This window comes from Aureobasidium pullulans (assembly GCF_000721785.1).
Source record: "Aureobasidium pullulans EXF-150 unplaced genomic scaffold scaffold_38, whole genome shotgun sequence".
In the NCBI taxonomy this organism is placed as follows: domain Eukaryota; kingdom Fungi; phylum Ascomycota; class Dothideomycetes; order Dothideales; family Saccotheciaceae; genus Aureobasidium; species Aureobasidium pullulans.
This window is the reverse complement of record NW_021941058.1, coordinates 102,018-129,996: the sequence shown is the minus strand read 5'-3', so window position 1 is coordinate 129,996 and position 27,979 is coordinate 102,018. Positions and strand designations below refer to the sequence as shown.

Below are 27,979 nucleotides of genomic sequence, written 5' to 3'. Positions count from 1 at the left end.
TCTCTTGTCTACAGAACAGCACCTGTCCTCGCTTATCCATATTATTCTTATCTTGTCATACATACGCAGCATACTAGACTTGCCCAACATGTTGAGCACTACATTCACCTTGCTCGCAGGAGTACTACTCTCCTCCGCAGCCCCTGTCGACAAACGCTCCACCAGCGGTGCTGTCATTACAGTCGACTTCCCTGACCCGGCATTGGTCAAGGCCAACAACCAATGGTACGCTTTTGGTACTCAGTCTACATTCGACAACAAGAACATCCATATTCAAGTCGCTTCTTCATCCGACTTCAATTCTTGGTCCCTGCACAATGGTCAAGACGCTTTGCCAAACCTACCTGGTTGGGTCGACCAGAGCAACCCTTTGGTCTGGGCTCCTGATATCATGCACCTGGTAAGTGAATTCGTAGCATATTCTTGCCTTTTTACCTTACTGACAAATACAGGACGATGGAACATTCGTAATGTACTTTAGCGCCACAACAAACACCGGCGGCGATGGAAAATATCACTGTATCGGTACAGCCATCAGCTCCAATGTAGAAGGCCCCTACAACCCATCACCAAACCCATGGTACTGTCCTGTTGATCAAGGCGGTGCCATTGATGCTGCCGGCTTTAGAGACGCAGACGGAACCTGGTATATCACCTACAAGATCGACGGCAATGCCAAAGGAAATGGAGGAATTTGTAACAACGGCAATGCACCAATCGTCAACACACCCATCATGATCCAGAAAGTCGGCTCCGATGGTATCAGCAAGCAAGGCAGTCCATCTACCATCATGAACCTGCAAGGATCAGATGGACCCGATATCGAAGCTCCTGCTATGGTCAGAAGAGGAAACACATACATACTCATGTTCTCTAGCCATTGCTACAGCACCAACAGCTACGACACTTTATATGCAACCAGTGGCTCACCCACTGGAGGGTTTGTCCGCAGAGGCAGCATTGTAGGAGGTGGAAGGGGTGGTCTCGATGCTTCATTGGATGCGACTCATGTTGCCTTCCACGGGTTGCAAGGCGATGGACGCAGATACATGTACACCGGTACCCTTAATATCGACGGCACCACTGTGACAATCTGAACAACGAGAAAAGAGCTTACGAGCTATGACTTACGACTCAAATGATGGGATGGTATGATGCATACGGGATAACGAAAAGGACGAAAATGAGCCATGTAAAGTACGATGCATGTTTTCTGTAGTGTTAGCGATATAAACATGATCGTGCCTTCTATTCTTGACCATCTTCGCCAGAATCATATTGTTTTGTGACGAGAAGTCAACACAGGGTGTGAGACACGGGATTGGCCCAGAGGTTAATTGAGCCGGGTCGGTCGCGTGGAAAATTTACCCTGACCAGATTTTCGTCGCACCTTTTTTTCTTTTCTCTTTCAAACAACGAACTCATCTTCTACCATGGCGCACACGCGACTTGTCGTCCAGCGCGCATATCGTAGAGGCCGCTGACATCTTCTCTGGTCAGAAATGCGCACCACACACCACCTCCTCCCATTAACCTCTGCCACTCTCCTCCCTCGCACCTACACTTCCTCATCACCACGACTTCATCTACCCAACAATTCACCATCTTCCCATGCGACGAGATCTAACCAATCTTGGCATTTACCAACAAAGGCGCTTTGGCGGAGTGGTTAACGCGATGCCCTGCTAAGGCATTTCCTTCGGGAGCGTGTGTTCGAATCACACAGGCGTCGTCTATTTTCTTTTTTGCTATTTTTGGTCCTCTCGAAAAGGTATGGCAGGGTGTTGTTTTTGCGTGAGTGGAAGGAAGTGTTAGGGGTTTAGAGTGTAAGTTGTAGTAATATTTTTGAGTGCTCTTTACAAAATACTTTTTACTCGTCCGTGTAGAGGTATACTTTATAAGCATCTGGCACTTACGAAAAATTGGCTGAGTGATGTGAAGGGCTGTTGTGTAGTCGAGAGTAGAATCTCATCGAACGGTCTAGAGGATACAAGAACACCCCAATAGAAAAGTATAAAAGCCCCCCCACTGTTAAAGAAAGCATATGAAATATACGTACACGAAGAGAACCCATCTGCTAATCCGTTATTCCGCCCAAGTCAGGTGAAAGTGCAGACAAAAAATGGCACATCATAAACTAGCAAAATTGTAGAAAACAGAAAAGACAAAAAGCCGTCCAGGTCAAACGAAATCCTCCCCTCTCCATTACTGCCCCGAAAACTTCTAATCTGTTTTCTGATTTTTTCTTTGTGAAAAAAAAAAACATCCTTAGTGCAAAGCAAGGGCCTGTTTGAGATATGAGAAAACAAACTCTCGCAGCATCAACTGACCTCCGTACTCTTCCTTCTCTTGCCCCTTGTTATGAAATATAAAGCCCCCCGATGCGAACGAGAGGTATGCACTGACAGAAAGTATTTAAGCAGTCATAGGGGGGCGAATTATCTTAAGCCCTTTTCGGTACTTAGGGATAAACTTTTAGCAAAACAAAAAAAAATCATTGCGTAGAGGGGATGTGAAGATTAATAAGTCAGTCATATCTGGAACTACTGACGTGATTGAGAGATCTTTAGGATGGGTTTTGGTTTTATTAGTCATTCGTTCTCTGATTAAACAAGAAGAGGAGCAAGTGTGTGTTTTTATGACACAGTCACAACAGGATGTGTTTTTTTCACGAAGATCTAGAGATGTTCGAAAAAGGTAGGTGGGTTGAGTTGTTTTTCCAAAAGATATATCCTTCATTTTCTTAGATTTTTGATGGCGAGAGAGAGAGGTCCTTTTGCACTTCTTTCCCATTTCACTTCTAGTGGGCTCTTTTTTTGCCGTGTAATGTCGAGGGCAACTGTGCTGCTTAAGCGGTAACAGCAACACCATTCCCATTCCCATGCCCATTCATAATCACATCTCCATTTCCCTCTACCCCTCCATTCTCCTCTCCACCCCCTGCAAGTCTACCACTAGTGCAACCGGGACAATTATGCACAACCTCATGGCAAAAAACATCACAATCCACGCAAAAATGCCTTTCGCAACAAGGACACTCATACCTACTACTCTCACTAGCACCCTCCGCCCTCTTCTGCTGCTGCTGCTGCTCCTTGCCAACCACAGGAAACGCAGTCAAACAGCCAAAACATTTGGAAGAGTTTTTCACAGCGGCTCGGGACCAGGAAACTTCGTTCCAGAGAAGTAGAGGGAAGAGATGATGGTAAGAGCGGGCGAGATGGGTGGATAGGATAAGAGTGAGATCGCAAGCCGGACAGGTCTGAGGTAACGAGCAGACTTTAGCGTTACAGCGACTACAATTATATCCGCCTTGAGTGAGGACACCATGACATGCGCATAACGTAGCTTTTGCTTCCGTGTACCTGGATGGAAAACCCATCTGCAGCAAGGCAGATTTGGAAGCTTCCGTTGTGGAAGAGGTCGTTCGCATGACGGGTGGAGTGGTGATTTGCATGAGTAATTCGCGGTAGTGTGGTTCGTCCAGTGCGACATTGTAGCTGGACGTATCTCCAGCATTTGTGCGGGCGCAGAGGTCGGCGCAGATGTGCATTTGGGCCGCGAGACCGATGACCGTGACGCGGAGTTTGTCTCTCACGCAGGCGTTGATGGTTGAATGGATGTCGCCCGGGTCGGAAGAACTCAGTGCGCCGAGGATGATGACGACTTCTCTGGTGCCGTGGGAGGGTGTGTGGTATAATGCCGCTCTTGCCATGTCCAGAGCGTTCTGCAAACTGGCAGCACCTTTTGGCTCGGTGTTGCGCAGTTCCTTCAATACGGTGATGTGGTCGTTGGGATTACCCGAGAGCTCGGAGATTCTGATTGCAAGACCATCGCGCATTCCCAAGATACCGAGTTGCGAGATGGGGTTCTGCTCGAAGAACTCACGTACGAAAGCGATGGTATACGTGAGCGTAAGCAAATGTCTCGTCGGCCTTAGATCCTTCTCCAGCATGGCCAGACTCAAATCCAGCACAAGCAGACAGTGTCTGATGATACCGCGTTGTAGCGGTGTTGTGTCCTTTTGGAGTCGCAGTCTCTTCGTCGCTTCCTCCATGCCACCAAGCACACCACTGAGATCGCCATCGTCGCCTTCGTGCAAGTCCCAGTTCTTCTGTGCGCCTGCTTCCCATCGCGCGCGTGAACTTCCTCCTTCTCTTGATGCGGCTTTTGACTTTCCAGGGTCTTGTGTGCGAGATGGATCCTTGGATCTGGCATTGCGGTTGTTCAGGTCTTCGTTGGCATCATCAGACATGTCCATGTCGTAGTCGATGTCGTGGTGCGCCATCTTGTCGCTGTCGGTTGTGGTGAGCTTGTCGTGTCGGAAGGCGATTGAGGGCACGAGACGAGGCAAGGGGGAAATGATGTGGTGGATGTTACAAACTCAGCCGGTGCGCTGGTCTGGTCGGGGGTCGTAGTTCAGTTCATTTCGTTGGTGATGTTCAGTCGAACATGTTTATGACCGTCGAGCTTCTCCAGATTTCCGCCCTCACTTTCGCGCGTCATCGCTTGCACAAGTCGCTTCACAAATGAGGCTTCATTTATGCCATCACTCAACTGAATTCTCCCTGGGACAGCCATCAACCAAGGGGCACTTCAAACATGACTAAAACAAAAATTACTCGTACACGACACATGTGATATCCAACAAGATTCAAAGTGAAAGTCTCATTCAAAAAAAACAGAGACGCTCAAAACTGCTATCTCGTCCTCCTGGGGCATCCTCCTCCTTCTGCCTGGGTATTGAGAAAGGAGCTGTTGTAATCAAACACATTAACAAAGAAAGGGAAAAAAAAACACAAAAACAAGTCATTAGGTAGGGTAAGGAAGAAAAAACGTGTTCCCGCCATCAATCAATCCAACGCCGTGCTGCTTCATGATATGATAGAAAGAAAATGTGAAACGAAAAGTAGTGCTTGAGTTAGTGCTCGTGTTCGCGGGGACAATCAATAAATGTGCTGTTTTGGGTGTGATTTTGTTGGGTCGATTAAGTGTAGGTGGTCTCAGTCGAAGGAAGAGGCCAGTCATCCTCGGTGATGCTGGACCAGAAGACCCAGATCATAACGACCGCGAGGAGTGTAAAGAGTGATTCGAAGAGACCACCGTTGATAGCTCCGTTGGTCGCGTTGCAAAGATGTACGCTGATAACGTATTGGAAGATTTGGCCAATAGCGAAGAGGAGCATGGCTGCGACGAGGTAGACTGATGAAACGTTAGTATGAACATCAGGTACAAAATATGCAGAGCAGGCTTACACATGGGTCTAATCTCGCCGAGGACTCTGACAACAATGACAGCCTCGAGAATGAAGAAGATGGAGAGGAAGACCAGCGGAACCAATTGGTACAACGTGTAGAGCGAGTAAGAGCGGTTGGGTGCAATGAGCGTGTCGTCCCAGTATCCAGTCCAGCTGAAACCAGTATCGAGAGCGATATAGCCAGTGCCGACAAACAGAATAACCGCCGAACCAAAGATCAAAGCCAGAGAAGCAAAAGTTCCATCATCCAAGAATTGATAGCCGACGGCACCGTTCATGAGAAGAATCCAGGTAGTTGCGACGATTGCGGCGATGTGTACAGCAGAGAAACCCTGGGTTTGTTAGTCATGGAAACAGGCTTGAAGGATCGGAGGAACTCACCCTTCGCACAGCGCCGTCGAGGGTGAAGCCGCCAATGGTGAAGATTTCGCAGAACGAGATGATGATGAAGCCGAGGAGGAAAAGTTGCATCTCCCTGTTATGATGATTAGCTTGTGTAGATATCCAGCAGCAGGACGACAAGGACATACCTTCTTCCAACAGCAGCGCGCTTTCTATTCGATCTCCAAATGAGGAACAACGAGAGGGCAATAGCGATACCATCAATGATTATAGAACCCAGGTTGGCGAGACGTCTGCTTCCTCCAACCGAGAAACCGACCAGGTCGCATCCGCCAAAGCCATTACCTCCTCTTGATTGGGACTCGGAGAAGAGCTGTCGCAAAATGTCAATTGAGGTTGAAAGCGGCGGGGTCGAGTGGTGAACGTACATTACACACTGGCAGGGTGGATCGCAAGCTACCTGTGTCGCGACAAAAGTCCTGTAGACGACGTGTTAGATGGTGACATGGTAGTCGAGTAGAAGTGAATTGGGCGTACGTGAAAATTGCCGTATTGAGTCGGCATGTCTGCTGGATCGAATTGTTGGGGGCCTGGTCGTCGTGCGAGTGTTTATTATGCGTGTTATGAGCGAAGGTCGTTGGGCGTGATGGAGCGAGCGAAGGGGGAGAAAGAAGTCGACAGGCGTGCACCGACAGGAAGGCCAACGAGTCGTCGAGGATGCGCGTGTGTCGGACGACGGTGTTGCAGACGAGGACTTTGCAGCGGTAAAGGGCTGGTCACTCTGGCACACTGGCATGGACCTGGCACCGACTCTCTTCTTTGCTGCAGTTACGGTACGCCCGCCAAGCCACAAGCTAAACTGAAGCCGGAGGTCGCGCAAACAGGCTTTTGCTGCTGGACAGTGGACAGTGATGTGATGATCGAGTTTCGCCATGATTAGCACCCCAAGCAACCCGCTGCTAGGCGACGCCCTAAAAGCTGCTCTCCCGCAGCCTCCCTGCCCATCTCCACGAGCTTCTTCTCTGTCCATCGACAAACACATCTTCAAATCTTCGGTATAATCCCGTTTCCTGTTGCATCCGTCTTCACCCCCAAGCAACCATCTCACCCTCTACGTCACTCGACGGGACATTTCAAACGTCTTTCTCGCGCACCTCGAGACCTGGTCGATATCAGGCAGACTTGTACTGAGTAGCTTCGGTGGCTGGTCTCCAGAAAAGGAGCCAAGCTTTCTCCCGCTTCCCGCTTGGAGCCAACTCCACCATCCAATGGCCTTGTTGCTTTAGCGCCTCTCCTTCCCGAGATGAGATGAAGGCACTTCTTCTTCACACCCTGCCTTGCGACCTGTCTCTTTAATCTTCTTCCTTGCATCGTGTCTATGCCTTGCAGCATCAATCTATACCATTGTCCAAGACAATCTCATAAAAGTATTCCTATCCATCAAGGACAACAACTCCATCTTTCAGCTTCGTAAACCAAAATTACTACGGCACAGACACGAAAACCAATTATAGTCTCGCCCCCATCATGCTTTCCCAACCACCTGCTTTCGTCTTCTCACCCTGCCGTGTTATGGCTCAGCTCTCCTCACCACCCCTCTGTGTAACCACAGTCTTTGCCGCATCTCTTGTCTGCATGGCTTGGTCCTTTGTTCCTGCATACGTCGAGTCCGCGTTACCCGCCATCCCGGAAGCGCTACAGCACATCTTGCATGAACGTAATCTCCCCTGTCATGTGTGTGACGAGCCAATTGTTTTGCTGATCCGGTCACTTCCTTTCATAAACTCTATTGCCGACCAAAGCAGGTGTAGACTCTCGAAACAGAAGTTGCATCAGTGTTGATCATCTAGATTGGGTGATAGTATCCATCATCTCATGAGCTTCTGCGCAGTTCTTCCAGAACTCCAGCGACCATGACTGCTTGTTCTTCTTTGTAATGTCCAGTGACAATCTGCAGACCAATTGGCATTCCCTCCACTAGATCAAGATCATACTGCTGGTGATTGAATTCATCACTCTTGTTCTTGGGCGAATACTTTTTCCAACCAGGACAGGCTTCAACACTATCAAGCTCCTTGTCCGCAAACACTCCAGTAGGAACAGCCAATGCCGAGTAGTCAAGCAAATTCCAATGAGCACTGTAACCAACATATTGGTTACTGACAACCCACTGCTTAGGTTTATATCCCACCCAAGGCAAGACAGGCGCAATGATGGCATCAACTCCTGACTCGAGCATCTTTTGAGCATACATCTGCTTGTAATCCAGAATCTTGCGAGCCAGGGCTTGACGCTGTGCTACATCGAGTTTATCCTCGGGTTTGCCGACCAGCATGCCTTCTATAAGTGGTTGCTCGGGATCAGACAACTTGCAAGCAGCTTTGCAACCTTCCCCACCGTCGGCAAGGATTGCGAGTTCCCAAAGCTCGTAATATGATGTTGATTGGGAAGATGAGTCCCAGTCGATACATTCGTGGCCGGCTTTGGTGAAGAGCTCACGGACATGGCTCATAGCTCGCTGAACTGGTGGTTGAGGAAGCACGTATCCATCATCATGTATAAAACCAAGCTTGAGCTTTCTTCCAGTTGGAGGCTTGGTAAGTTCCATACGCCATGGGATTGGAGGAATACTAGGGTCAATATCCCAAGGATTGCTTGAGCAATATGCTTCCATATAAGTCTTGAGCGAGTCCAGTGACCAGGTCAAAGGTCCAGCAACGGAGTTGATGAGATAGTCCTGATGATTCGCAGCTCTACGCCAGGAGACGCGGAAAGCAGAAGAGCAAAGTCCATAGATGCCTTGCAAAGCAGCAGGGATACGGATTGAGCCACCGATATCAGTGCCGATACCAATGACTGAGCCACGTCCACCGACCAGCGCTCCTTCACCGCCAGAGGAGCCACCAGAGACAAGTCCGCGGTGAAGGGAATTGACGCTCTGGCCGAAGACATGATTGTAGCTGTCCGACATCATCATGCTTTGAGGAAGATTGGTCTTGACATACAACACAGCTCCAAGTCGTCTAGTCTGAGCGATAGTAGACACACTATCCTGTTCAGCAGGCTTGAAACACAACCCCGCCCAACCAACACAAGTATCATAACCCTCCACTTCACAGCAATCCTTCAACGAGATTGGCAAACCATGAAGAGGTCCAGTCGGTTTTCCAGTCTTGGCGAATTCTTCATCCAGTCTTTCCGCAGTCTCGATAGCATCGCTGAACATGAGTTCAGTACAGCATTTCGTCAACTGCTGAAGCACAGCAGCTCTTTTGCAGAATGCCGTGACGACTTTGACTGATGTGAGCTCGCCAGTTTGCAGTTTTGACACCAGAATCGACGCATCGGTGTTGGTGATTTCGAGTTCCTCGGCGTTCAAGACACCGCAACTTTCCACAATGGGAATGGACGACTTATAGTCTTCGGGGATTGATTTGAGGCGCCAGTCGTAAGGGATGTTGCCAGCTTGCAGCTCACGCTTGAAGTGGCAGATATCTTGCCAGCTAGACATTTTGTATATGGAGAGATCCAGGGAGGAGCTAGAAAACAGACGGAGAGAAAGATGGAAGAAGCAAAGGACAGAACGAAGGAGGGGCTCGGTATGATAGGCATGATGATCTTATCAATCTACTCAACGACGACCCACTGCAACCGGCATCGGACTCATGAGAAAGGTGGATTTATGCAGCTATATGAACGATCATAAATGATGCTGCCAAGCTTTCGACCTTCTTCCTCCTCCCCTCCTACCAGGCCAGGTACCTCTCTTAGGAATCTGGAAAAACTGGACTCGCAAACATCTCGGCAGAGGATACTATGAACGTTTAACAGTTTTGATAATCCTGTGGGTACCATCCGCGAATCTAGTAGCTTTTGTTTTGTCTTCCTAGGATCGCCCTAAACACCTGCCCGAAAACGAGGACTTAACGTGTGCTACATAGAGCTGTTAACTCCGCCGGAATGGATGCTATCGAGTTCGGTTATGGCTTTACCAATCGAGTAGAATAACAATGATGTGAAGAAATAAAATAAGGAATGGTATACAGGTAAGAATGGTCAGGGTTGGTCTCACCACAACTTGGACATGAAAAGATAAAAACGAAGAATCTTTGCTTATCCTTGACCATTCTCTCTCTGTGATGAGAGGTAACTTTTGGAATGTAATCCTTTCTTTATGGGCACAGTGGAGATGTTGGCAAGGGCGGTTGACCTAGATACCAGGTAGGCTACGGAGAAGTCATCATGTTTGTAACCGACTACTTCGACCATGACCGAGCATAGATGATTTAAAGATCCGGTGGGCATACGGTACCACGAGAGGAAATACGACGACGACAGCAGAAAGATTTCAAAATGAAGTTAGAAAGGTAGGAATGTTCTCATATACACAAAAAAGCTAAGTAACGTGATAGTAATAAAAGGGTATTCATCCATCATAAAAAATAAGGATTTTTGTTGCTTGGGGAATCTCATCATCACCAACATCCCGGAGGAACAACCCTCAACAGGATACCGGCGCCAGGCACTGCCTCGGCAACAACATGCGACTCAGACTCGGCAACAACAGCAGGCTTTCGAGCAGCATCACTCTAAGAGCTCTGTCTAGCCTGCTTGCGCTCACCATAAGCCTTGGTGGCGTAGTCTCCACCCTGGACGATGAGGTCCTCGGGCTTGTAGTCGTGCTTGCCGCTGAAGTAGGACTCGAGCAGCGACTTTGTGCCGGCGGCGTAGCGCTTCTGGGCGTCGATGGAGGTGCCGGACATGTGGGGGACGGTGGCGTTGCCGCCGCCCCAGGTGCTGTAGGAGGCGGTGCGGAGAGGGTGCTCCTTGGGTGCGGGTTGGACGTCCCAGACGTCACCACCGTAACCGCGGAGTTGGCCGGACTTGAGGGCCTCGGCGACGTCTTCCTTGACGACGATGGCGCCACGGGCGGTGTTGACGAGCCATGAGCCTGTGAATGTGATGTTAGTGGTTTGGATGGATAAGTGAGGGGAGAGCGAGGAAACACATACCCTTCTTCATCTTGGAGATCAACTCCTTGTTGAAGAGACCCTTGGTCTTCTCGTGAAGAGGGCAGTTGATGGTGACAATGTCGCACTGGGCGAGCATGTCCTCGAGCTTGTCGACACGACGGCAGCCAATCTCGGCCTCCTTCTCGGGAGACAGGGGCTGGTAGTCGAAGTAGAGGAGTTCCTTGCAGTCGAATGCCTTCAGTCTGCGGAGGACACGCTCACCGATACGGCCAACGGCGACGGTACCGACGACCTTGTTCTCGAGATCGTACTCGTTCTTTGCGACGGCGGCGACGTTCCAGTCACCCTTGGCGATCATCTCGTGGGCGGGAGTGTAATTGCGGACGAGGACGAGCATGGTCATGACGACGTGCTCGGCGACGGAAACAACATTGGAGCCAGTGACCTCAGCAACAGTGATACCGCCATTGGTCTTGTTGGCGGCGTTCAGGTCAACGTGGTCGGAACCGATACCAGCAGTGATGGCAATCTTCAAGTTCTTTGCCTTGGCCAGACGCTCTGCGGTGAGGTAACCGGGGTGGAAAGGAGTGGTGATGATGACCTCGGCATCAACAAGGTGCTTGTCGAAAGTCGAGTTTGCACTGTCCTTGTCCGAGGTGGTGACGAGCTCGTGGCCCTGGTCCTCGATCCACTTGCGCAGACCGAGCTCGTTCTCAGTGGTACCGAGCAATTGAGGCTCGTCCTTTGCGTGCTCGAAACCATCGTACAGCACCATCAAAACCTTGCCATTTTGGCGGGAAGTCGCTGACAGCGATCTGATGGCGCCAGCCGATCTGAGAGGGGAAGAAAGAGAAGCAGATGCGAGAGGGGAAGCACGCAGCGAAGCGGCCGCAGGGCGGGCGACGCGAGTAGCAGAGCGGAAGAATACCATTGTGAATATGAGGAGATAGAGACAAAGGTAGGAATGAAGAGAGAAAGAGAAGCTGAGTAGAGAGCGGATGCGTGGCCGGTTATAAACTGGGCACTTTCTCGAGGGGAGCGGAGCTACTGATCAAGCTTGCATCACTGGTTAGCCAATTGCGGAGAAACAGTACGCGGTTGGAGTGAGCTTCGTCCGAACTTCGGTCTGTGAGCATGCTCAATCCTCCCGTATGCCCTTGTTCGGCATTTGGAATTGAGAGTCATACGAGTGATCTGGAAGAGAGGGGTTCAAACATACAGTCAACTTCTTAAATTGTGCGCGGTTGACAAAAAGGTCAGCTAGATTGTGTAAACCGTGATGAGATAGACGATTAAGCATCAGCTTCCACTTCCTAATAAACAACCACTTCCCTCGCACAAAAGATACATAGCGAGCGGTTCCTCCAATCCACCCCTCTCGTTCTCACAAGCAGCTCGAGCGAGCATATGTCGGACGACTCTCGCATCAACAGCATCAATCGACCAATTGTGCAGCCTTTCATCCCGTCGTAAGAGAAGCTGTTTCACTTTCCACCCCCTCCTATTGCCCGTCCACGACGAGCCGCAAGTGACGTTTCCCTTCCCCACAATTTCCCGCGGACATTGACATTTCGTCAAAGCAACGCAATCCACTAGCCTTCTCAATCTATCATAGCCAACTCTGGCTTGAACAGACTCCAATCCCAGCTCAATCGTTTAAAAACCAGCAGCAGACTATGTATCATGCAAGGCTTACTATTCTCCATCAATGCCAATATTCTCGGCGTGGAGGGAATTGAATTCGAGAGGGCAGACAAATGCGGGGGTTGCATGAACCGGAATCCCGTTCCTAGAGCAGGTCAGTGCTCGAGCTCTCTCCACAAATCATCGGATCGTAAAATCCTCCGAGTCTCGTCCGTCGTCTCTTTCCATTTCAATTGCCGTGAAAGGAGAAGATGATTGAAAGGGAGAGGAGAGAAACGCCGACCTTCACAAGCCCAGCGTGTTCAAAAAGCCACTCTAAGGGCTGGACTCCAAAGCCGAACAGCGAACTTCGGTCGAAGGACAAAATTTCCCCATCTAGTCAAAGGAACTTCAGAAACAGGAAGGTCGAACGACATCTCTCGTGACATCCCCCTCACGCTTCCTCCGAGTCTCGTCCTTCTCCTCCTCATCTCCGAACACTCTCCTGCCATTACTAGGAAGCATCAAGCTCCTACGCCCGAGATTCGGGGATTCGAGGACGCGTTTCCTTTTCTCCGAAACAGGCTCGATGTTGCAGGCAAAAGATCACGATGCACTGAGCAATCACGATGTTAGAAGTAAATGGCAATCAAGATAGATAGGAAAACATGATGCCTGCCTTGCCTCTTTGTCTCATGCTGCGGTGAACTTGGAAACAACTCTCCACAGTGACACCTTGATGATAGAGGTGGAGCCGACATGACGTTAGTAAGTTTTTGCCGGAGCAGCCGGCCGTGAAGGGGACGTGCACGCGACGTGCTGTCGATACGGTATTTACACTCTCCAAGATCAGTAAGATCCTATCGTACTACCTATCAAAATGCACATTGAAATTCCAAGATACAAAGAGGCTCCACTGAGAGCTCGGGATTGTATCAAGCGCATGTCTAACTCTGACTCTCTCCACACGCCCCAATGAGGTCCCATCTCACCATCCATCGAAATGCACAAAGATATTCAGAATCAGGGAAATGTCCGCGAGAGCGTAAGACCTGTCGAGATTGGTCGACGGTAATTCCATGCTCTTACTGGAGCCCTTGGGGATTGTAAATTGCATTGTGCATTTTGATAGATGGATTTGTGGAAGTGTTGGGTGCTTGAAGCAGTGCAAGTTTGTAAGCAAATTAAAGAGGGGGTCACAGGTATTGATGTAAGTGGTTTGGTCAAGGAGTAGGGTATCTTTTCTCATTCTTTTGTATCTCTGTCTTGTTTGCTCCTTATCATCTCGTTTATTCTCATCGTTATATCATTCTGCTCATTCTGCTCATTTTCCATCTCGTCCCTTTCTCAACACCATCGTCAAGCAAAACATCTCTCCATCTCCCTTCAAGTCTTAGCGTCACCATCTTCATCATCCTCCTCCTCATCCGAACCACGAATCGGACGATCGGTAGTATAATGCATACCATCAACAGGATATCTACCCCCACCCAACCGAAGCGACCGCACCTGCGACTCACCAGCAACCCCCATACCTCCTCTTCCTCTCCCCCTCGTCTTCGACATGGCTCAAATCCCCACTATACAAACCTAGAAAATCAAAAGATGACACAAAAACAAGGAGTCTTTGACATAACTCGAACTCAATAATCAAGCTCCTACCAACCAAACCCATCATTCAAATCTGAATCCAATCTTGCATTTTTTACGTGGTGAAAGAGACAGAAAAGATCATCAATTCTGGTTCGTGAAGATGTGTATAAGTGAAGGGAGAAAAGAGACACTGATCATACACTCGCTAATAGAAAAACAATAATACAAATCAAGGCTTAGCCATGACATCAACATATCTGCCTCCTCTCTTCTTGCTCTTCGCAGTTCCTCCTTTGCGCGGCCCCGGTGCACCGAGTAAATCATCAATACTACTTGCATTACTCATACTCGTTGCAGGACGACTGGGCGGTGCGGAGCCTGGTGGCCCTCCAAGTCCTCCAAGCGGAGGAGGTGCGGAAGCGGATGGGAAGCCGGTTTGGGGAGCAGCAGGTGAGGCGGCCATGGATGGAGGACCAGAAGGTGGGCCACTGGCAGGAGTCATGACGCGAGAGGGAGGACCAGACATGGGAGGTCCTGCTTGCGGTGCAGCCGTATTACTGACACTTCTTGAGGGGGGTCCCCTAGGTGGCGGTGGTGTAGCAGCGGTAGGTGCAGCAGCCTCCGCGCCTCCTTTCTTGTTGACCCATTTCTTAAGATCTGGATCGTAGTAGAAAGAGCTTTGTTCTCCCAGCTTGGCTCGGATGGGTCCTGGTTGGGCATTCGGATCTTTCTTGCCGAACCAGCCGCCGAACCAACCTTTCTTGTCACCATTCGCGCCAGACTTGTCATCGCGTTTCGCGTCCTCCTCTGCAGCTTTGCGGAAAGCTTCATCTGCAGCTTTGTCATCGGCTGCCTTCTTGAGGGCAGCAGCCCGGCGGATGATCTCGTCGTCATCGTCTTCGGTGTCCATGAAATTCTTCTTCTTTGGCTGTGCTTGTGTTTGGTCGTCGCCACCCTCTAGATCAGGTTCTGGCTCGTAAGGTTGATAGTTGGAGGTTGGAGGCTCGTATCCGGATGAGCCTGTTGGTGGCTCGTAAGAAGAAGGAGGCGCATAGGAGGTCGGAGGCTCGTACGATGGCGGAGCGTAGGATGACGTTTGAGGCTCGTCGGACATCTGAGGCTCATCCGACGGCGGCTCATACGAGGACGGAGTTTCATGTGATGAAGGCGGTTCATACGATGATGTTGGTGCATACGATGATTGTGGTTCATACGATGATGGTGGATCGTAAGAAGGTGATTGTTCGTAAGATGACGGAGGCTCATATCCGAAGCCAGACGATTCTTGAGGAGCTGTCGGTGTATACACAGAAGACTGAGAATCTTGGACGGGGGTCGGCTCTGACGGTTGGTAAGGTGATTGAGTGTGAGGCTCGTAAGACGAGGATCGCTCAGGTTCAGCTAACTCAGCAATATTGTCTCCATAAATCGGTGACAATGGTGTGTATGAGCTAGGCTGGTAGGGTGAATGTCTCGAAGGTTCAGGCTGATTTCCATACGCCGGCCTGCCCTGGTCGAGGCTCGAACGAGACTCAGAGACACCGGACTGAACAGATTCACGTCTTGAAGGTGGCTGACTGTATTGTACACGGTAGTCTGAGACTGCACGGGATGCTTCAGGTCGAGGGACTCCAAGAGACTGAGATTGTTGGCCTTCTCCAGACTGCTGCGGCAAATACGCTCCGAACGGCGTGCTACTAGCACGCTGGACTGGCGGAGGTGCGGCAGTTGTGGGAGACACGATGCTACTGTAGCCGGTTCCTGGTCTTTCTTGCTCGTAAGAACGAGTTGACTCCATTGAACCTCTGCTTGGAGCATACGCGCTAGGAGCATAGCGTGCAGCCGAAGCGCCGCCAGGCTGAGTAGGAGGTGCATATCTGTTCGGTGCGGCATTACCGGGTGCAGATGACATGCTACCACCCATCGACATTGCTCCGTATAGATCAGTGACTGAAGCTGTTCGGCTGACAGTCGGCGTCTCTCCGGTGATTCCGCCGAAAGGCCCTGCAGGAGCGCCTTCTGAGCCAGTAGAGCCATTTGGCTTCTGGTCGTCATCGTCCCCAGCAACAAAGGTGTTGAAGCGTTTCCACATACTACCCGAAACCTTGTCCATTGATGGCTTGGGGATCCAGCCACCGGAAGAACTAGCCTGAGGTGCTTGAGACAGACATCTGTTCAAGTCATCCACACAGCTCAACAGTGCAGGACTATAGTAAGGCGACAGGCGAGTGGAAGCCTTGAAGGAGGCCATGATCGCATCGCAGTAAGCCTGTGCTTCACTACGCAGACCATGCTCAGTGAGAATTTGAGCATGTTGATACTTGAATGCTTGCAAGTGATGAAGTGTAGGCGAAGTACCGGGAGCAGGTGCAAGAGATACACAGAGCTCGTAGATTTCGGTGAGCATAATTGAATCCAAGTCGGACAGCTCCTGAGATTGATTCTTGTGATCTGCTCCAAGAAGAACAAAGTCAGACTTCTCGTCATCAGCACCGCCGAGGTGAGCGGAAGCTTTGGCAAACAAGAAACAAGTGTGTGCTGCCTCACTTCGACCATAGCTGGACAGAAGTTTACCAAGAGCAGCGATGGCTTGGACATCGTTGTTACTCCTATTGCTGATGATGAGGCACAGAGTCTCACGCCATTGATCGAGGCCATCCAGAGGGTTCTTCGCACTTGGTCCAGCCTTGCTGATCATCTGGAATCCAGCACGAGCAGACGGTGGGACAAGCTCGTCAATGCTCTCTTCCCAATTACCAGCAAATACTTCATACAATGCTGCCAGTGACTGCGAGTTGTCACTAGCGTCCTTGACTTGGGAACGAACGAATTCCTGAACGACCTGCTTCCAGATATCGGGACCAGCGACTGATGCAATCAGCAGAGCATGAGACCACATCTTTTGTTCGGCGGCATGCCAGACTGCCTTTTCACGGTCACCTTCGAGAAGGTGTGTGCGAATCTGAGCTATCGCCTTTGCACTGACGGGCTCTGTGGGAATCCTGGATGACGTATCATCGGTGACATTCTCAGATGTTTCATCGGGTTGCGCGAGATTTGGTAGCAAGATCTTGCGAGCGGCCTCTTCTGCGGCAGCATTTCCCTCGATCTTGTTATCGTGTTCAAGCAGAAGCTTGACCATCTTCCACAAGATGACCTTCTCTTCGACACGCTTTTTCGTCTGAACAGACATGGCGAAGTCGTGCATAGTGCTTTCGTTTGTCTTCTCAAGATCCTCAATCTTGCCAGTAATCCAAGCAAGTGTATCCTTCTTCTTGGATTTGCCCTTGTTCAAAGGACCAGGGAATTTAGCATCGCGCTCATCCAAGGGATACGTTGTCTTGGTGTCATGTATGGTGATATGACCAGAAGAACATTTGATGGTTGGGATAGCATGACCAGCGGCATAGAAAGGGGCCTGCTTAGGGAATGTGCTAACCAATGAGCCGCTGGGACCCCATGTGAAGACTGGACAGCCCTTGTATCTTTCCAGTGGATCTTGAGCTCGTTCATCTTGCGGGACAGTGAAGCTAAGATCTGAAGAAAACTGCTGCCTGGCAGGCGGAAGGGCAGCTCTGGCGTCTTGGCGCTGTAACAATGTAGGTGAGGTGATAGCGCCTGCAGCAGAAGTTGGTCGCTCGATTTGTGTCATAGCTCTCAAAGGCCCCTTCATGACAGTTCCTGGTGACTGAGTCTTGGATCTTCTTGGTGGTGAAAAAGTGTCGCTCGGAGTTGGGGCGTCAGCGGCGGGGTATGCCTGAGGGATGCGAGAGTCGGGAGAAGCAGTGAGCGGGGCATATGGGTTAGCCCGAGGTGGTGATGCGTAAGACTGCGAGATGGTCTGGTCTAGAGTATTGCTGTCACGCCTAGGTGGTGTTTCAAAGCCCTCGGCGAGACCGGACATCTGGCGCACAGGAGGTGGGGGCTGGTAGGAAACAGATCTGACAGATGGAGGAGGCATTTCTGCCGCAGCAGGCTTCTCGTGATAAGCCAAGGGACTTGATGTTCTCGGGGCGAAAGGCTGGACAGGTCTCGCAGCAGGGGTCGCAGCAGGCATTGTAGCATACTTATTTTGTGCTTGGTTTTGAGCCTGAGCTTGTGGAGCTGGAGAGTATCGCGAGGTTGCGGCAGGCGCAGGTGGCGGCATTGGTGAGAAGCGACCTGTGACTGGAGGAGGTGCTGCAGCCGAGGGAGCCTGGGCAGGAGCGGCGGGCGAGTATCTCGAAGAAGCTGGTGGACCAGTAGGTTGGGGAGGCTCCAACTGTTGAGGAGTGGCTTGCACGTCAGGCAACAATGGCAGCTTCTCGGGTTGTCTAAAAGCCGTGACATTGTAGTTCGATGAGCCAGCTGGAGGAGGCATGACGGGACGGGATGGTGGGCGGATTGGGGGACCTTGCGGAGGGGTCTGCAAAGTAGCTCCCATGCCTTGCGGAGGTAATCGAGGAGGAGAAGGCGATGTGATTGCAGGGGTGTATGCTCCAGAAGGCCTTGTCCTTGGCTTGGGCACCATAGGGAGTTCCTCGAAGAAACCAGAAGCAGATCTGTTTGCTCCGCTTGAAGTAGCAGGTTTGGGTGGCAGAGTTGCAACGCTTGGAGATTGATTCATGGGCGGAGATGCTATGGTTGCTGAGGGAGCAGCAGTGGCAGAACGCGACAGAGGTGGGGCAGTAGATTGCATACTGCTACTTCTTGGGGGAGGAGCTGGGCCAGCAGACTGATTTGGTATGATGGCAGCTGCAGGACGTCTGCGAGGCTGGACAATGTCCTCAGGCAAATCATATGGAGATGAGTAGCCACCCTTGGACTTGTCGGCAAAGCTCTGAGCGTTGTTCAGAACCGGTCGAACAGGCTGCTGTTGCTGGTTGTACAGAGGTACAGACGGCAGAGTTGGAGCCAAGTATGGATTTTGCTGTTGTGGCGCTGGTGAATAGGGATTTGCAGGAGCGTTGATCTGTTCTTGAGGTCCACCAAGCTTTGTGAAGCCCATGGTGTTTCCTTGGGCGTCATAGACAGGAGCAATCCCGGGACTAGACCGATCGGGACTGAAGACCTGTTGTGCCGGTGCAGGAATTGTGTCAAAGTCATCAAGGAAACCTTCACCATCATCGTCAAAGAAGCCGCTGGGATCAACAGCGTTGTCGTCGAGGAAATCGTCATCATCCAGAGCAGCCGACCACATGGCAGCCAGATCTTCCTCACTCTTCTCTTCGACTGGAGCATCGTCCTGTGCTTTCTGCTCTTGCAAGGCCTGGGCCAGAGCGGTGGCTTGGGATGCAACAATTCCACTACCTGCCACGCGGTTGTCTGGGTCGACATTGTTCTCCTCTGCCGGCACATTCCCTACAACAGCTCCGAAATCTTCTGTCTGATCATCATCTCCCCACTCAAAGGCGGCTGATGATTGAGATTGAATCTGGACTGGTTCTTCTATGGGCTCTTCGGCCACCTGGCGTAATGTTTCTTTTGCCTCTTCCAGTGCTGATGAAGCCTCCGGGGCTTCAGATACTCGCGTGTCTTGCTGCTCGATCGCCTGGACGTCTGGGACAGTGTCCTCGGTGGCCTCGTGTGCAGAAGGGGCGTCTCCAGTGGTCATTTCATAAACGTGTTCAGCTGTGGCCACGGCCGAGGGATCGCTATGGAAGGGTTCGAAAGGAACGTCATGGGCGTTGATGGCGGGCCCGTCTGTGGCGAAACCGGGAGTGGGCAGAGTTTCCTCATCCTCCATCAAGGGCGCATCATCACTTTCATCGACAGCGTCATCGGCAGCAGTGGTCTGACCCTGGTACTCGTATTGTTCTCTGGGGTATTCCAACTCTTCTCTATCAAGGCTTCCAAAGGCTTCATCAACAGAAGACTGTTCCGTCTCTCGTGGTGTGACTTGTTGGGGCTCGTCGAATGCCAGAGGCTCGGCATGTTGGACCTCTGGCTCTGGCACATGTGGTGAGTCCTCAAGAGAGTCATGTGTTGGCTCAGGGATCAGGTTTGGCGATTCGATAGGTTGTGACTCCTCGGTGTGTGCATCGTCTGAGGCCTGTTGTGCGATTGGGGCTGACGTGTCGAGGCTCTCGGTCGCGAAGTTGGGCTCTTGGACATTGGACTGTGCTACCTCGGCAGGTGAAGGCTGAACAGTATCTCTAGACAGTGTCTCTTCGGCGATTGGTTCAGGTTGCTCTTCGGGAATGCGATGGAAGAAGTCGCTATGGTCGTTGGCTGTTGTAGCTTCGGGTCGCGGGGCTAATCGAGGGACCTCATCGGAGCTGTTGTGCATCCTCAAGGCAGGATGCCATGAAGATTGTTGGTTGTCTTCTGCCATGGCAGAGTATTATGTATGACGGTTGCTATGGCCATGTCTCAGTATGCGCCATCATAGTTATTCAGGCGACGTGACCAGAGGGGGTCGGCATGGTAGAAGCGGTCAGGAAGCTTTGTAACCTACCAAAAACAAAATAACAAGGACCAAGGACGAACTCGTCAAGACATCGGACAGGGATTCAGTACAAATAGTTGATCGGCACGAGAGCGTGTTCGAATAAGTTGAAAGGAGGAGACAATTGACACTTTACGACATGACGGAGAAGTCGCCAAGCTCCCCGGACTTTGTCGCGGCATGAGTCGCATGAGTCGTGCCTCTTCCCCGGGTCAGGGTGACTTGACTCAAGGCTCTTGAATACCTGACAGCAACGTAGTTGTTGTAGGCAGCAGGTCACTTTCTTGATATACAACTTCATACAAGACAGATGAGGCATGTCACATCGGCACGGCGACTCGACCGCGTCGGCCTCTTTGATCCCTGATGCCGACTCGGACCTGGATTTGGATCTGGACGAGCTTGATCCACAGACGACCAACACCAACAACCACAACTCGCGCTCGGCGAGTACCGACTTTGGCAAGAACATAGCCTTGAAGAAGCTGCGATATGGAGGAAGAAGAGCTTTCAGAAGGCCCGACCGCTATGCCGACGACGCAGATGCAGACGACCTGGAAGCCTTGGTAGGAAGAGACAGTCAAGGGGACGAGAGAGAGCCCGCGCATACCATCCATCCTCCTCCACCACACACTTCGAGACTACGTCGCCTCTCAGACAAGTCGCATTCTGCCCTTGCCAAGTTCAAGGCACGACTCAATCCCTTCTCTCGCTCAGGCCCAGCAGAGGGTGACGACTCCGAACCCGAGGACGAACACGATCCCGCCTCCAACAGGACCATCGTTGTGGGAGACCGTCAAGATGCCAAATACCCGCCTAATGCTGTCTCCAACGCCAAATATACCCCCGTTTCTTTCCTACCCCGAACACTATACAACGAGTTCTCCTTCTTCTTCAACATGTATTTCCTCCTGGTCGCTTTGTCGCAAATCATCCCTCAGCTTCGTATCGGTTATCTGAGTACATACATCTTTCCTCTGCTCTTCGTTTTGACCATCACTCTCGGAAAAGAGGCCATGGACGACATACACCGCCGGAGGAGAGATCAGGAGGCCAATTCGGAAAGATATACTGTCTTGCAATTCGGGGATAATGATACCTCTTCAAGGAGGAGACAACGGCCTGCGGATCCAGATGCAGATGGCTTGTTAGATACGGATGTGAGGGACGTCTCAAAACCATCGCGATTACTCAAGGTCGGCGATGTCTTGGTCATGACCAAGGACCAGCGCTTTCCCGCAGATGTCGTCATTCTCAAAAGCTTCTCTCAAGAATCTTCTGCTCAGCCAGAGCCACTGCCGGAAAGCGAAGAAGCAAATCTGTTCGAGCCCGAAGCTGCAAATGTACCTGAACCACCGTTAGCAAACCAGACCACTTCTGAAGATCCGAGCGCTGGTGGTGAAGCCTTCATTCGAACAGATCAACTGGATGGAGAAACCGATTGGAAGCTCCGGTTGGCTTCTCCCCTGACTCAGGATCTCCCTTCTCGTGATTTGACCAGGTTGCGTCTGACGGCTGGAAAGCCAGACAAGCGTGTCAATGACTTTGTTGGTACCCTGGATCTGCTACCCGATGGTCGCCAGGCATATGATCCCTACGAGGCTGAGGCGTCTGCTGCTGAGGTTCCTGGAACAAAATCCATACCGCTCTCCATCGACAACACTGCCTGGGCCAACACAGTGCTTGCCTCGAGCACAACTGTCTATGCGGTGGTCATCTACACCGGTCCAGAGACTCGTGCTGCTCTTTCGACTTCTGCTTCTCGCTCAAAAACGGGCCTTCTCGAAAACGAGATCAACTCTCTGACCAAGATTTTGTGCTTTCTGACTCTTGCTCTATCTTTCATTCTTGTTGCATTGAAAGGCTTCAAAGCTGAGAATGGTCGGGAGTGGTACGTCTCGGTCATGCGTTTTCTCATTCTCTTCTCCACTATTGTACCAATCAGTTTGCGTGTCAACCTGGATATGGGCAAGTCAATGTATGCTTGGTTCATAGAGCGTGATCAAGGTATTCCTGGAACTGTTGTTCGTACCAGTACCATTCCCGAAGATCTTGGCCGCATTGAATATCTGCTCAGCGACAAGACTGGTACTTTGACACAAAACGAGATGGAGCTGAAAAAGATTCATGTCGGTACGGTCTCATATGCCAATGAAGCCATGGATGAGGTATCTGGATACGTCAAAGCCGCTTTCTCTGGTCTCGAGGGCTTCTTCCTGCCTTCGTCCAACGTGACTGGCGGACTTGCCTCAGGCACTCGTTCGCGAAGAGAGATCGGTCTCAGAGTGCGAGACTTGGTCCTTGCATTGGCTCTTTGTCACAATGTCACTCCTACCACCGAAGAAGTTGATGGATCTACAGTAACATCATACCAAGCTTCCTCGCCTGATGAGATTGCCATTGTGGCTTGGACGGAACACGTTGGTCTGCGCTTGCTGCATCGTGACCGTAAGTCGATCACTTTGCAATTCGCAGACGACAACAAGATTGTTGTGCGTGTGCAGGTCCTCCACATCTTCCCTTTCACATCCGACAGCAAGCGCATGGGCATTATCGTCAAGTTTGTGCAGGAAGGAGGTATTGCTGAAAGTGATTCAAGTGAGCTATACTTCTTTCAGAAGGGCGCGGACACCGTCATGACTTCCATCGTGGCCGCTAATGACTGGCTTGATGAGGAAACTGCAAACATGGCTCGCGAAGGATTGCGTACCTTGGTCATTGGCAGGAAAGCTTTGTCGCTACAACAATACGCCGCCTTCTCTTCAGCACACGCAGAAGCTTCGTTGAGTCTTCATGATCGTGATAACAGCATGGCAAAAGTCGTCAAACAGCATCTTGAGAACAATCTCGAACTCTTGGGCGTCACAGGCGTGGAAGACAAACTTCAAGCACATATCAAACCGTCTCTAGAACTGCTACGCAACGCAGGCATCAAGATCTGGATGTTGACAGGAGACAAAGTTGAGACCGCACGCTGTGTGGCCGTGTCCTCCAAGCTTGTCTCAAGAGGCCAATACATTCACACCATCGCCGGACTGAAACGTAAAGACCTTGCTCTCGATGCACTCTCACTACTGCATTCACGACCCAATGCCGCTTTGCTAATCGATGGCGAGTCTCTATCTCTTTACCTCAACCACCATCGCGAGGCATTCATTACCTTGGCAGTCCGACTCCCAGCCGTAATAGCGTGTCGATGCTCTCCGACACAAAAAGCAGATGTGGCGAAATTGATCCGATCTCACACACGCAAACGCATCGCTTGTATCGGTGACGGCGGCAACGATGTCAGCATGATTCAAGCAGCAGACGTCGGTGTGGGTATTGTAGGAAAAGAAGGCCGTCAAGCTTCTCTGGCTGCCGACTTCAGCATTACCCAGTTCAGCCATCTGACCAAACTTCTCGTCTGGCACGGTCGCAATAGCTACAAGCGATCTGCCAAATTGGCGCAATTCGTCATCCATCGCGGTTTGATCATCAGTGTCTGCCAGACTGTATTTTCTGTCGCTTCCGCCTATCAACCCATAGCTTTATACCGTGATTGGCTTCTCGTCGGCTACGCGACCCTCTACACCATGGCCCCGGTCTTCTCCTTGACCCTCGACCGCGACGTCGATGAAAACCTCGCAAACCTATACCCGGAATTATACAAAGAATTGACTTTGGGCAAATCCCTCTCTTACCGCACCTTCTTCATCTGGGTCGCCATCTCAGTCTACCAAGGTATCGTCATCCAAGGCGGTTCTCAACTCCTAGTCCCCAAGTTCGCAGACCACAGCACAGGAAACGCAGACACAGCCGCTGCATTTGCGAGAATGGTTTCCGTCTCTTTCACCGTGTTGGTCATTAATGAATTGATCATGGTAGCCGCCGAGATCACAACATGGCATCCCGCAAACATCATCTCCATCCTTGCAACAGGATGTCTATACTTCGGCAGCATCCCATTCCTCTCTGGCTACTTCGATCTGAAATTCGTGGCCAGTGTTGGTTTCGTATGGAGAGTCGCCGCCATCTCTGCGGTGTCTCTGGTTCCTGTTTATGCTGGCAAATTGATCAGACGGGCAGTGAAGCCACCGAGTTATAGAAAAGTACAGGGGGTGTAATGGGTGTGAAAGGGTTAGCCCCAGTCAACACAGAAGGGTTGATGGGATCTGCTTTTGTCCTTTTTTTTTCCTGCACAGCGTAGATTGGCGTTTTTCTTCGAACTTGGGTATACACATGTTTCTTCCTCTTCACTGGACTTGAGTTTCCAACTTCCATGATTGGATGTGAAACACTTATCATACAAGGACCACGAGCTCGCAGGCGAAGAATAGGCGAAATTGATTGGCGATAACATGGTTTCTGGATATCCGGCAAACACGTTATCTCAGACGCGGTGTCTCCACGTATTTGACGCGGCTGTTGCAATTGAACCCTTAATATGTTCTAGATCTTGCCGTCGAGGCCGCGTAGACATATAAAGGGCTCGAGGAAGTCACGGATCGGATTGCGTGATAGGGATACGTGTTTGCGTATCACCTGCCTTTTTCGGCTAGACTCGACTTTAAAACAAGGCTTGTTCATGTCAAGCCCTTTGGCCAAGCTGTCACCACTCTTATCTTATTCCCGCTGTTCGCGAGGACGAACCTCTACACCACCGACACGAACCTTTTTGATGGCAGTTCTTTCGTTATCTCGCCGCCACTCTCTCAGAATTAAGATGCGAGCAAACCAACTGCATGTGGAAGGTTATTCGGCAGGGCCGCGAGGCCTGAGGCCACGAGATCACCTCATTGATATCTTATCGTGATTTCTAACGACATGAGGCACTTTTGTGCAGGCGATGGCTTTGCTCAAATATACCTATAAATGCATGCTCGAGTCACTGATCACTGCAAGCTCTGATCACCAGGATACAGAGTCCAGAGCGCATCATCTGTGATTTCAGTATGTCTTCTGAGAAAGACACCATCGACTCGGCCGGGATACATTCGGACCAAGACATCCATCAGAACACCAACCGAACCACCGAAGATTTCAAGCAGCTCAAGACCATCGCAAGTCTCAGGAGGGATAGCAGCAGTCTGGATGAGAAGAACATCAAAGGTGATGTGCAAGATATCAAGATCGCGGAAATTGGTGACGACACCGCGCTAGATGTCGAGAACGATGTTGAATTGGTCCTGGATAAGGCACGAGGTCTGACAATTGAAGAATGCCGAAAGCTTATCAAGGACTTGCTCGAGGAACATACGTATGACTACAACTTCGCCGCTACCCAGAAGGACAAACTCAGAAAGCTACTCGATGGTCCCGCCGAAGGACAGTCAGCCGAAGAATGGGAGATTCTTCTCAAGAAAGAAACTGCACTCAACATATTCTACTCGCCCTATCCCGAAGTTCGAGCCATCACACGTCCAGATGATGATGTGAACATGCCCTGCGAGACCATTCGAGCGCACCTTCTCGGTTACCTATGGGCATGCATTGGTCAATTCATCAACTCTTTGTTCAACTCTCGTTACCCAAGCATCACGTTGCAGTCAAGTGTCGCTCAAATTCTACTGTACCCTTGCGGTATGTTCCTAGCATGGAGTCTGCCAGATTGGGGCGTCACCATCTTCGGAAAGAGACATACTCTCAACCCTGGTCCTTGGACATACAAAGAGCAGATGTTTTCTACCATCATCGTCAATGTTGGTCTCACTTCTGCTTACTGCTTCTGGAATATTCAAACACAGCAAGTCTACTATGGAGACAAGTGGCTCACACCCGAGTACGAGATCCTTCTGCTCCTGTCTACTCAGCTCATGGGTCTCGGTTTTGCTGGAATGCTTCGAAGGTTCGTGGTCTACCCTATCCAAGCGCTTTGGCCCAACATTCTTCCCACTGTCGCGCTCAATCGCGCTTTGTTGGTCAAAGAGACACATGAGAGCATCAATGGCTGGCGGATGTCGCGTTATAAATTCTTTTTCATCTTCTTTATCGGCATGACTGTCTACTTCTGGCTTCCTGGTTTCCTGTTTCCTGCACTCAGCTACTTCGCCTGGATGACTTGGATCAAGCCAGACAACTTCAATCTGGCCACAGTAACAGGCTCGTCATTCGGCTTGGGCTTCAATCCTCTCTCATCGTTGGACTGGAATGTGTTTGCAACATACGCCTTTCCTTTGACATGGCCGTTCTTCGCGCAGGTTCAGCAATACATTGGAATGTTTCTTGGTGGTTTGATCATTCTCGCGGCGTACTACTCAAACTTCAAGTGGACTGCCTACCTACCTATCAACTCATCAGGCATCTTTGACAATACTGGAAATTCCTACAACATCACCAAAGTCATGGTAAATGGCCGCCTGGACTACGAAAAATACTACGACTATTCACCGGCATTCTACAGTGCTGGTAATCTTGTGGTATACTCCGCCTTCTTCACCTTTTACACCGTCACTTTTGTGTTCATCATTCTCGACTTCTGGCGGCCCCTTGCCCAAGCCTATCAGAAGATGGGATCTGCCGCTTGGTCTCAAATCAGAAGTATGGGATACAGGGGTAAGCAGACCATGACCTCCCTGGCAAAAGGAGATATCAAGCAGGCATTTCATCACACCATCCATCTCATGGATGGCGAGGGCAGCGTATATGATGGCTTCAACGACCCCTTTACCAAGATGATGCGAAACTACAAGGAAGTCCCCGATTGGTGGTTCCTGGCCATCGCTATTATTGCTTTCATCTTTGCAATCATTATCCTCAAGACTTTTGATGCATTGCAGACCCCAGTGTGGACAATCTTCTTTGTCATTGGCTTGAATCTCGTCTTCTTGGTCCCCATGAGTTATCTCTATGCTATCTCGGGCACAACACAAGGTCTCAACGTGGTCACTGAATTGATTGTCGGTTACGCTCTGCCTGGACGTCCGGAAGCCCTGATGTTCGTCAAGGCTTATGGCTACAATATCAATGGCCAAGCCGACAACTACACCTCGGATCAAAAGATGGGTCTATATGCAAAGATACCTCCCCGTGCCATGTATCGTGGTCAACTCATCAGTGCCATCATCACATCTTTGATCGCCTACGGCTGTGTCGACTTTGTGGACACTGACATCAAGAACATCTGCGACCCTGACCAGGCTGCCGACTTCAATTGTGCGAACGGATCCGAGGTCTTTTTTTCTTCATCAGTCGTGTGGGGTGCCATTGGTCCCTCTCGCATCTTTGGTCAATTTTACCCATTCATGAAGTATATGTTCCTCCTTGGCTTCCTTCTTGCATTGGGCTGGTGGTCAATCAAGCGCTACGGACCATTGATTCGAAAGGCTGCCCAAGCCAAACTTCCATCAGTCATCTTCAAACCATTGGATCTTATCATCTTCACACCCATCTCCTGGTTCAGGGATGTCCACCCTTCCCTCGTCATCAACGGTTTCCTCAACTACGCTCCTTTGAACTTGACTTACTACACCAGTGCCCTATACGTATCGTTCGGCTTCATGTACTATCTGAGAAGATACAAGACGGCTTGGTGGGAAAAGTATAATTACGTTCTCGCTGCTGCTCTGTCTGCTGGTGTGGCTTTGTCTGGAATCATCATCTTTTTCGCTGTGCAGTATCATCCTGTTGGTGTGAGTTGGTGGGGTACGAATGTTGTTGCGGAAGGTGTTGATGGGGGTGTTGGAAGGCAGGCGCTTTTTACTACACTGCCGGAGAAGGGATATTTTGGACCTGATACTTGGAAGTAGTAATCCGGCTTGCACTTTTGAGCACAATGCGAGACTC

At 50.5% G+C, this 27,979-nt stretch overlaps 9 protein-coding genes across 9 annotated transcripts; 3 read left to right on the top strand and 6 right to left on the bottom strand.

Annotated features, from left to right (window-relative positions):
- Nucleotides 1–88: 88 nt before the first annotated feature.
- Nucleotides 89–1,263, top strand: M438DRAFT_388473 (Arabinanase/levansucrase/invertase; the record flags this gene model as incomplete). Its single annotated transcript, XM_029909017.1, has 2 exons — nucleotides 89–400; nucleotides 453–1,263. 2 exons carry the CDS (start codon nucleotides 89–91, stop codon nucleotides 1,095–1,097), a joined length of 957 nt encoding a protein of 318 aa, XP_029755192.1. The 3' UTR covers nucleotides 1,098–1,263.
- A 1,324-nt stretch (nucleotides 1,264–2,587) lies between these two features.
- Nucleotides 2,588–4,453, bottom strand: M438DRAFT_350058 (TFIIH basal transcription factor complex, subunit SSL1). The gene has a single exon (XM_029906542.1). It carries the CDS (start codon nucleotides 4,286–4,288, stop codon nucleotides 2,849–2,851), a length of 1,440 nt encoding a protein of 479 aa, XP_029755191.1. The 5' UTR covers nucleotides 4,289–4,453; the 3' UTR covers nucleotides 2,588–2,848.
- Nucleotides 4,454–4,987: 534 nt separating this feature from the next.
- On the bottom strand, nucleotides 4,988–6,163 carry M438DRAFT_378523 (uncharacterized protein; the record flags this gene model as incomplete). Its single annotated transcript, XM_029908825.1, has 6 exons — nucleotides 4,988–5,202; nucleotides 5,256–5,589; nucleotides 5,639–5,732; nucleotides 5,788–5,972; nucleotides 6,028–6,078; nucleotides 6,137–6,163. 6 exons carry the CDS (start codon nucleotides 6,161–6,163, stop codon nucleotides 4,988–4,990), a joined length of 906 nt encoding a protein of 301 aa, XP_029755190.1.
- Nucleotides 6,164–7,456: 1,293 nt separating this feature from the next.
- Nucleotides 7,457–9,171, bottom strand: M438DRAFT_154975 (amidase). The gene has a single exon (XM_029898999.1). The coding sequence runs from the start codon at nucleotides 9,108–9,110 to the stop codon at nucleotides 7,473–7,475; it is 1,638 nt and encodes a 545-aa protein (XP_029755189.1). The 5' UTR covers nucleotides 9,111–9,171; the 3' UTR covers nucleotides 7,457–7,472.
- Nucleotides 9,172–10,188: 1,017 nt separating this feature from the next.
- On the bottom strand, nucleotides 10,189–11,347 carry M438DRAFT_284598 (uncharacterized protein; the record flags this gene model as incomplete). The annotated part of the gene is made up of 2 exons (XM_029901470.1): nucleotides 10,189–10,550; nucleotides 10,612–11,347. 2 exons carry the CDS (start codon nucleotides 11,345–11,347, stop codon nucleotides 10,189–10,191), a joined length of 1,098 nt encoding a protein of 365 aa, XP_029755188.1.
- Nucleotides 11,348–15,730: 4,383 nt separating this feature from the next.
- Nucleotides 15,731–17,440, bottom strand: M438DRAFT_284611 (uncharacterized protein; the record flags this gene model as incomplete). The annotated part of the gene is made up of 1 exon (XM_029901471.1): nucleotides 15,731–17,440. A coding segment is annotated over one exon (1,710 nt), but the record flags the coding sequence as incomplete, so codon positions are not given.
- Nucleotides 17,441–17,855: 415 nt separating this feature from the next.
- Nucleotides 17,856–20,312, bottom strand: M438DRAFT_400848 (uncharacterized protein; the record flags this gene model as incomplete). The annotated part of the gene is made up of 2 exons (XM_029909491.1): nucleotides 20,225–20,312; nucleotides 17,856–20,126 (listed from the first exon to the last, which is right to left on the bottom strand). A coding segment is annotated over exon 2 (2,244 nt), but the record flags the coding sequence as incomplete, so codon positions are not given.
- A 220-nt stretch (nucleotides 20,313–20,532) lies between these two features.
- Nucleotides 20,533–24,321, top strand: M438DRAFT_378519 (phospholipid-translocating P-type ATPase-like protein; the record flags this gene model as incomplete). Its single annotated transcript, XM_029908824.1, has 2 exons — nucleotides 20,533–20,794; nucleotides 20,942–24,321. 2 exons carry the CDS (start codon nucleotides 20,533–20,535, stop codon nucleotides 24,319–24,321), a joined length of 3,642 nt encoding a protein of 1,213 aa, XP_029755185.1.
- An 828-nt stretch (nucleotides 24,322–25,149) lies between these two features.
- On the top strand, nucleotides 25,150–27,942 carry M438DRAFT_284646 (OPT-domain-containing protein; the record flags this gene model as incomplete). Its single annotated transcript, XM_029901474.1, has 2 exons — nucleotides 25,150–26,734; nucleotides 26,783–27,942. 2 exons carry the CDS (start codon nucleotides 25,150–25,152, stop codon nucleotides 27,940–27,942), a joined length of 2,745 nt encoding a protein of 914 aa, XP_029755184.1.
- Between the last annotated feature and the right edge of the window lie 37 nt (nucleotides 27,943–27,979).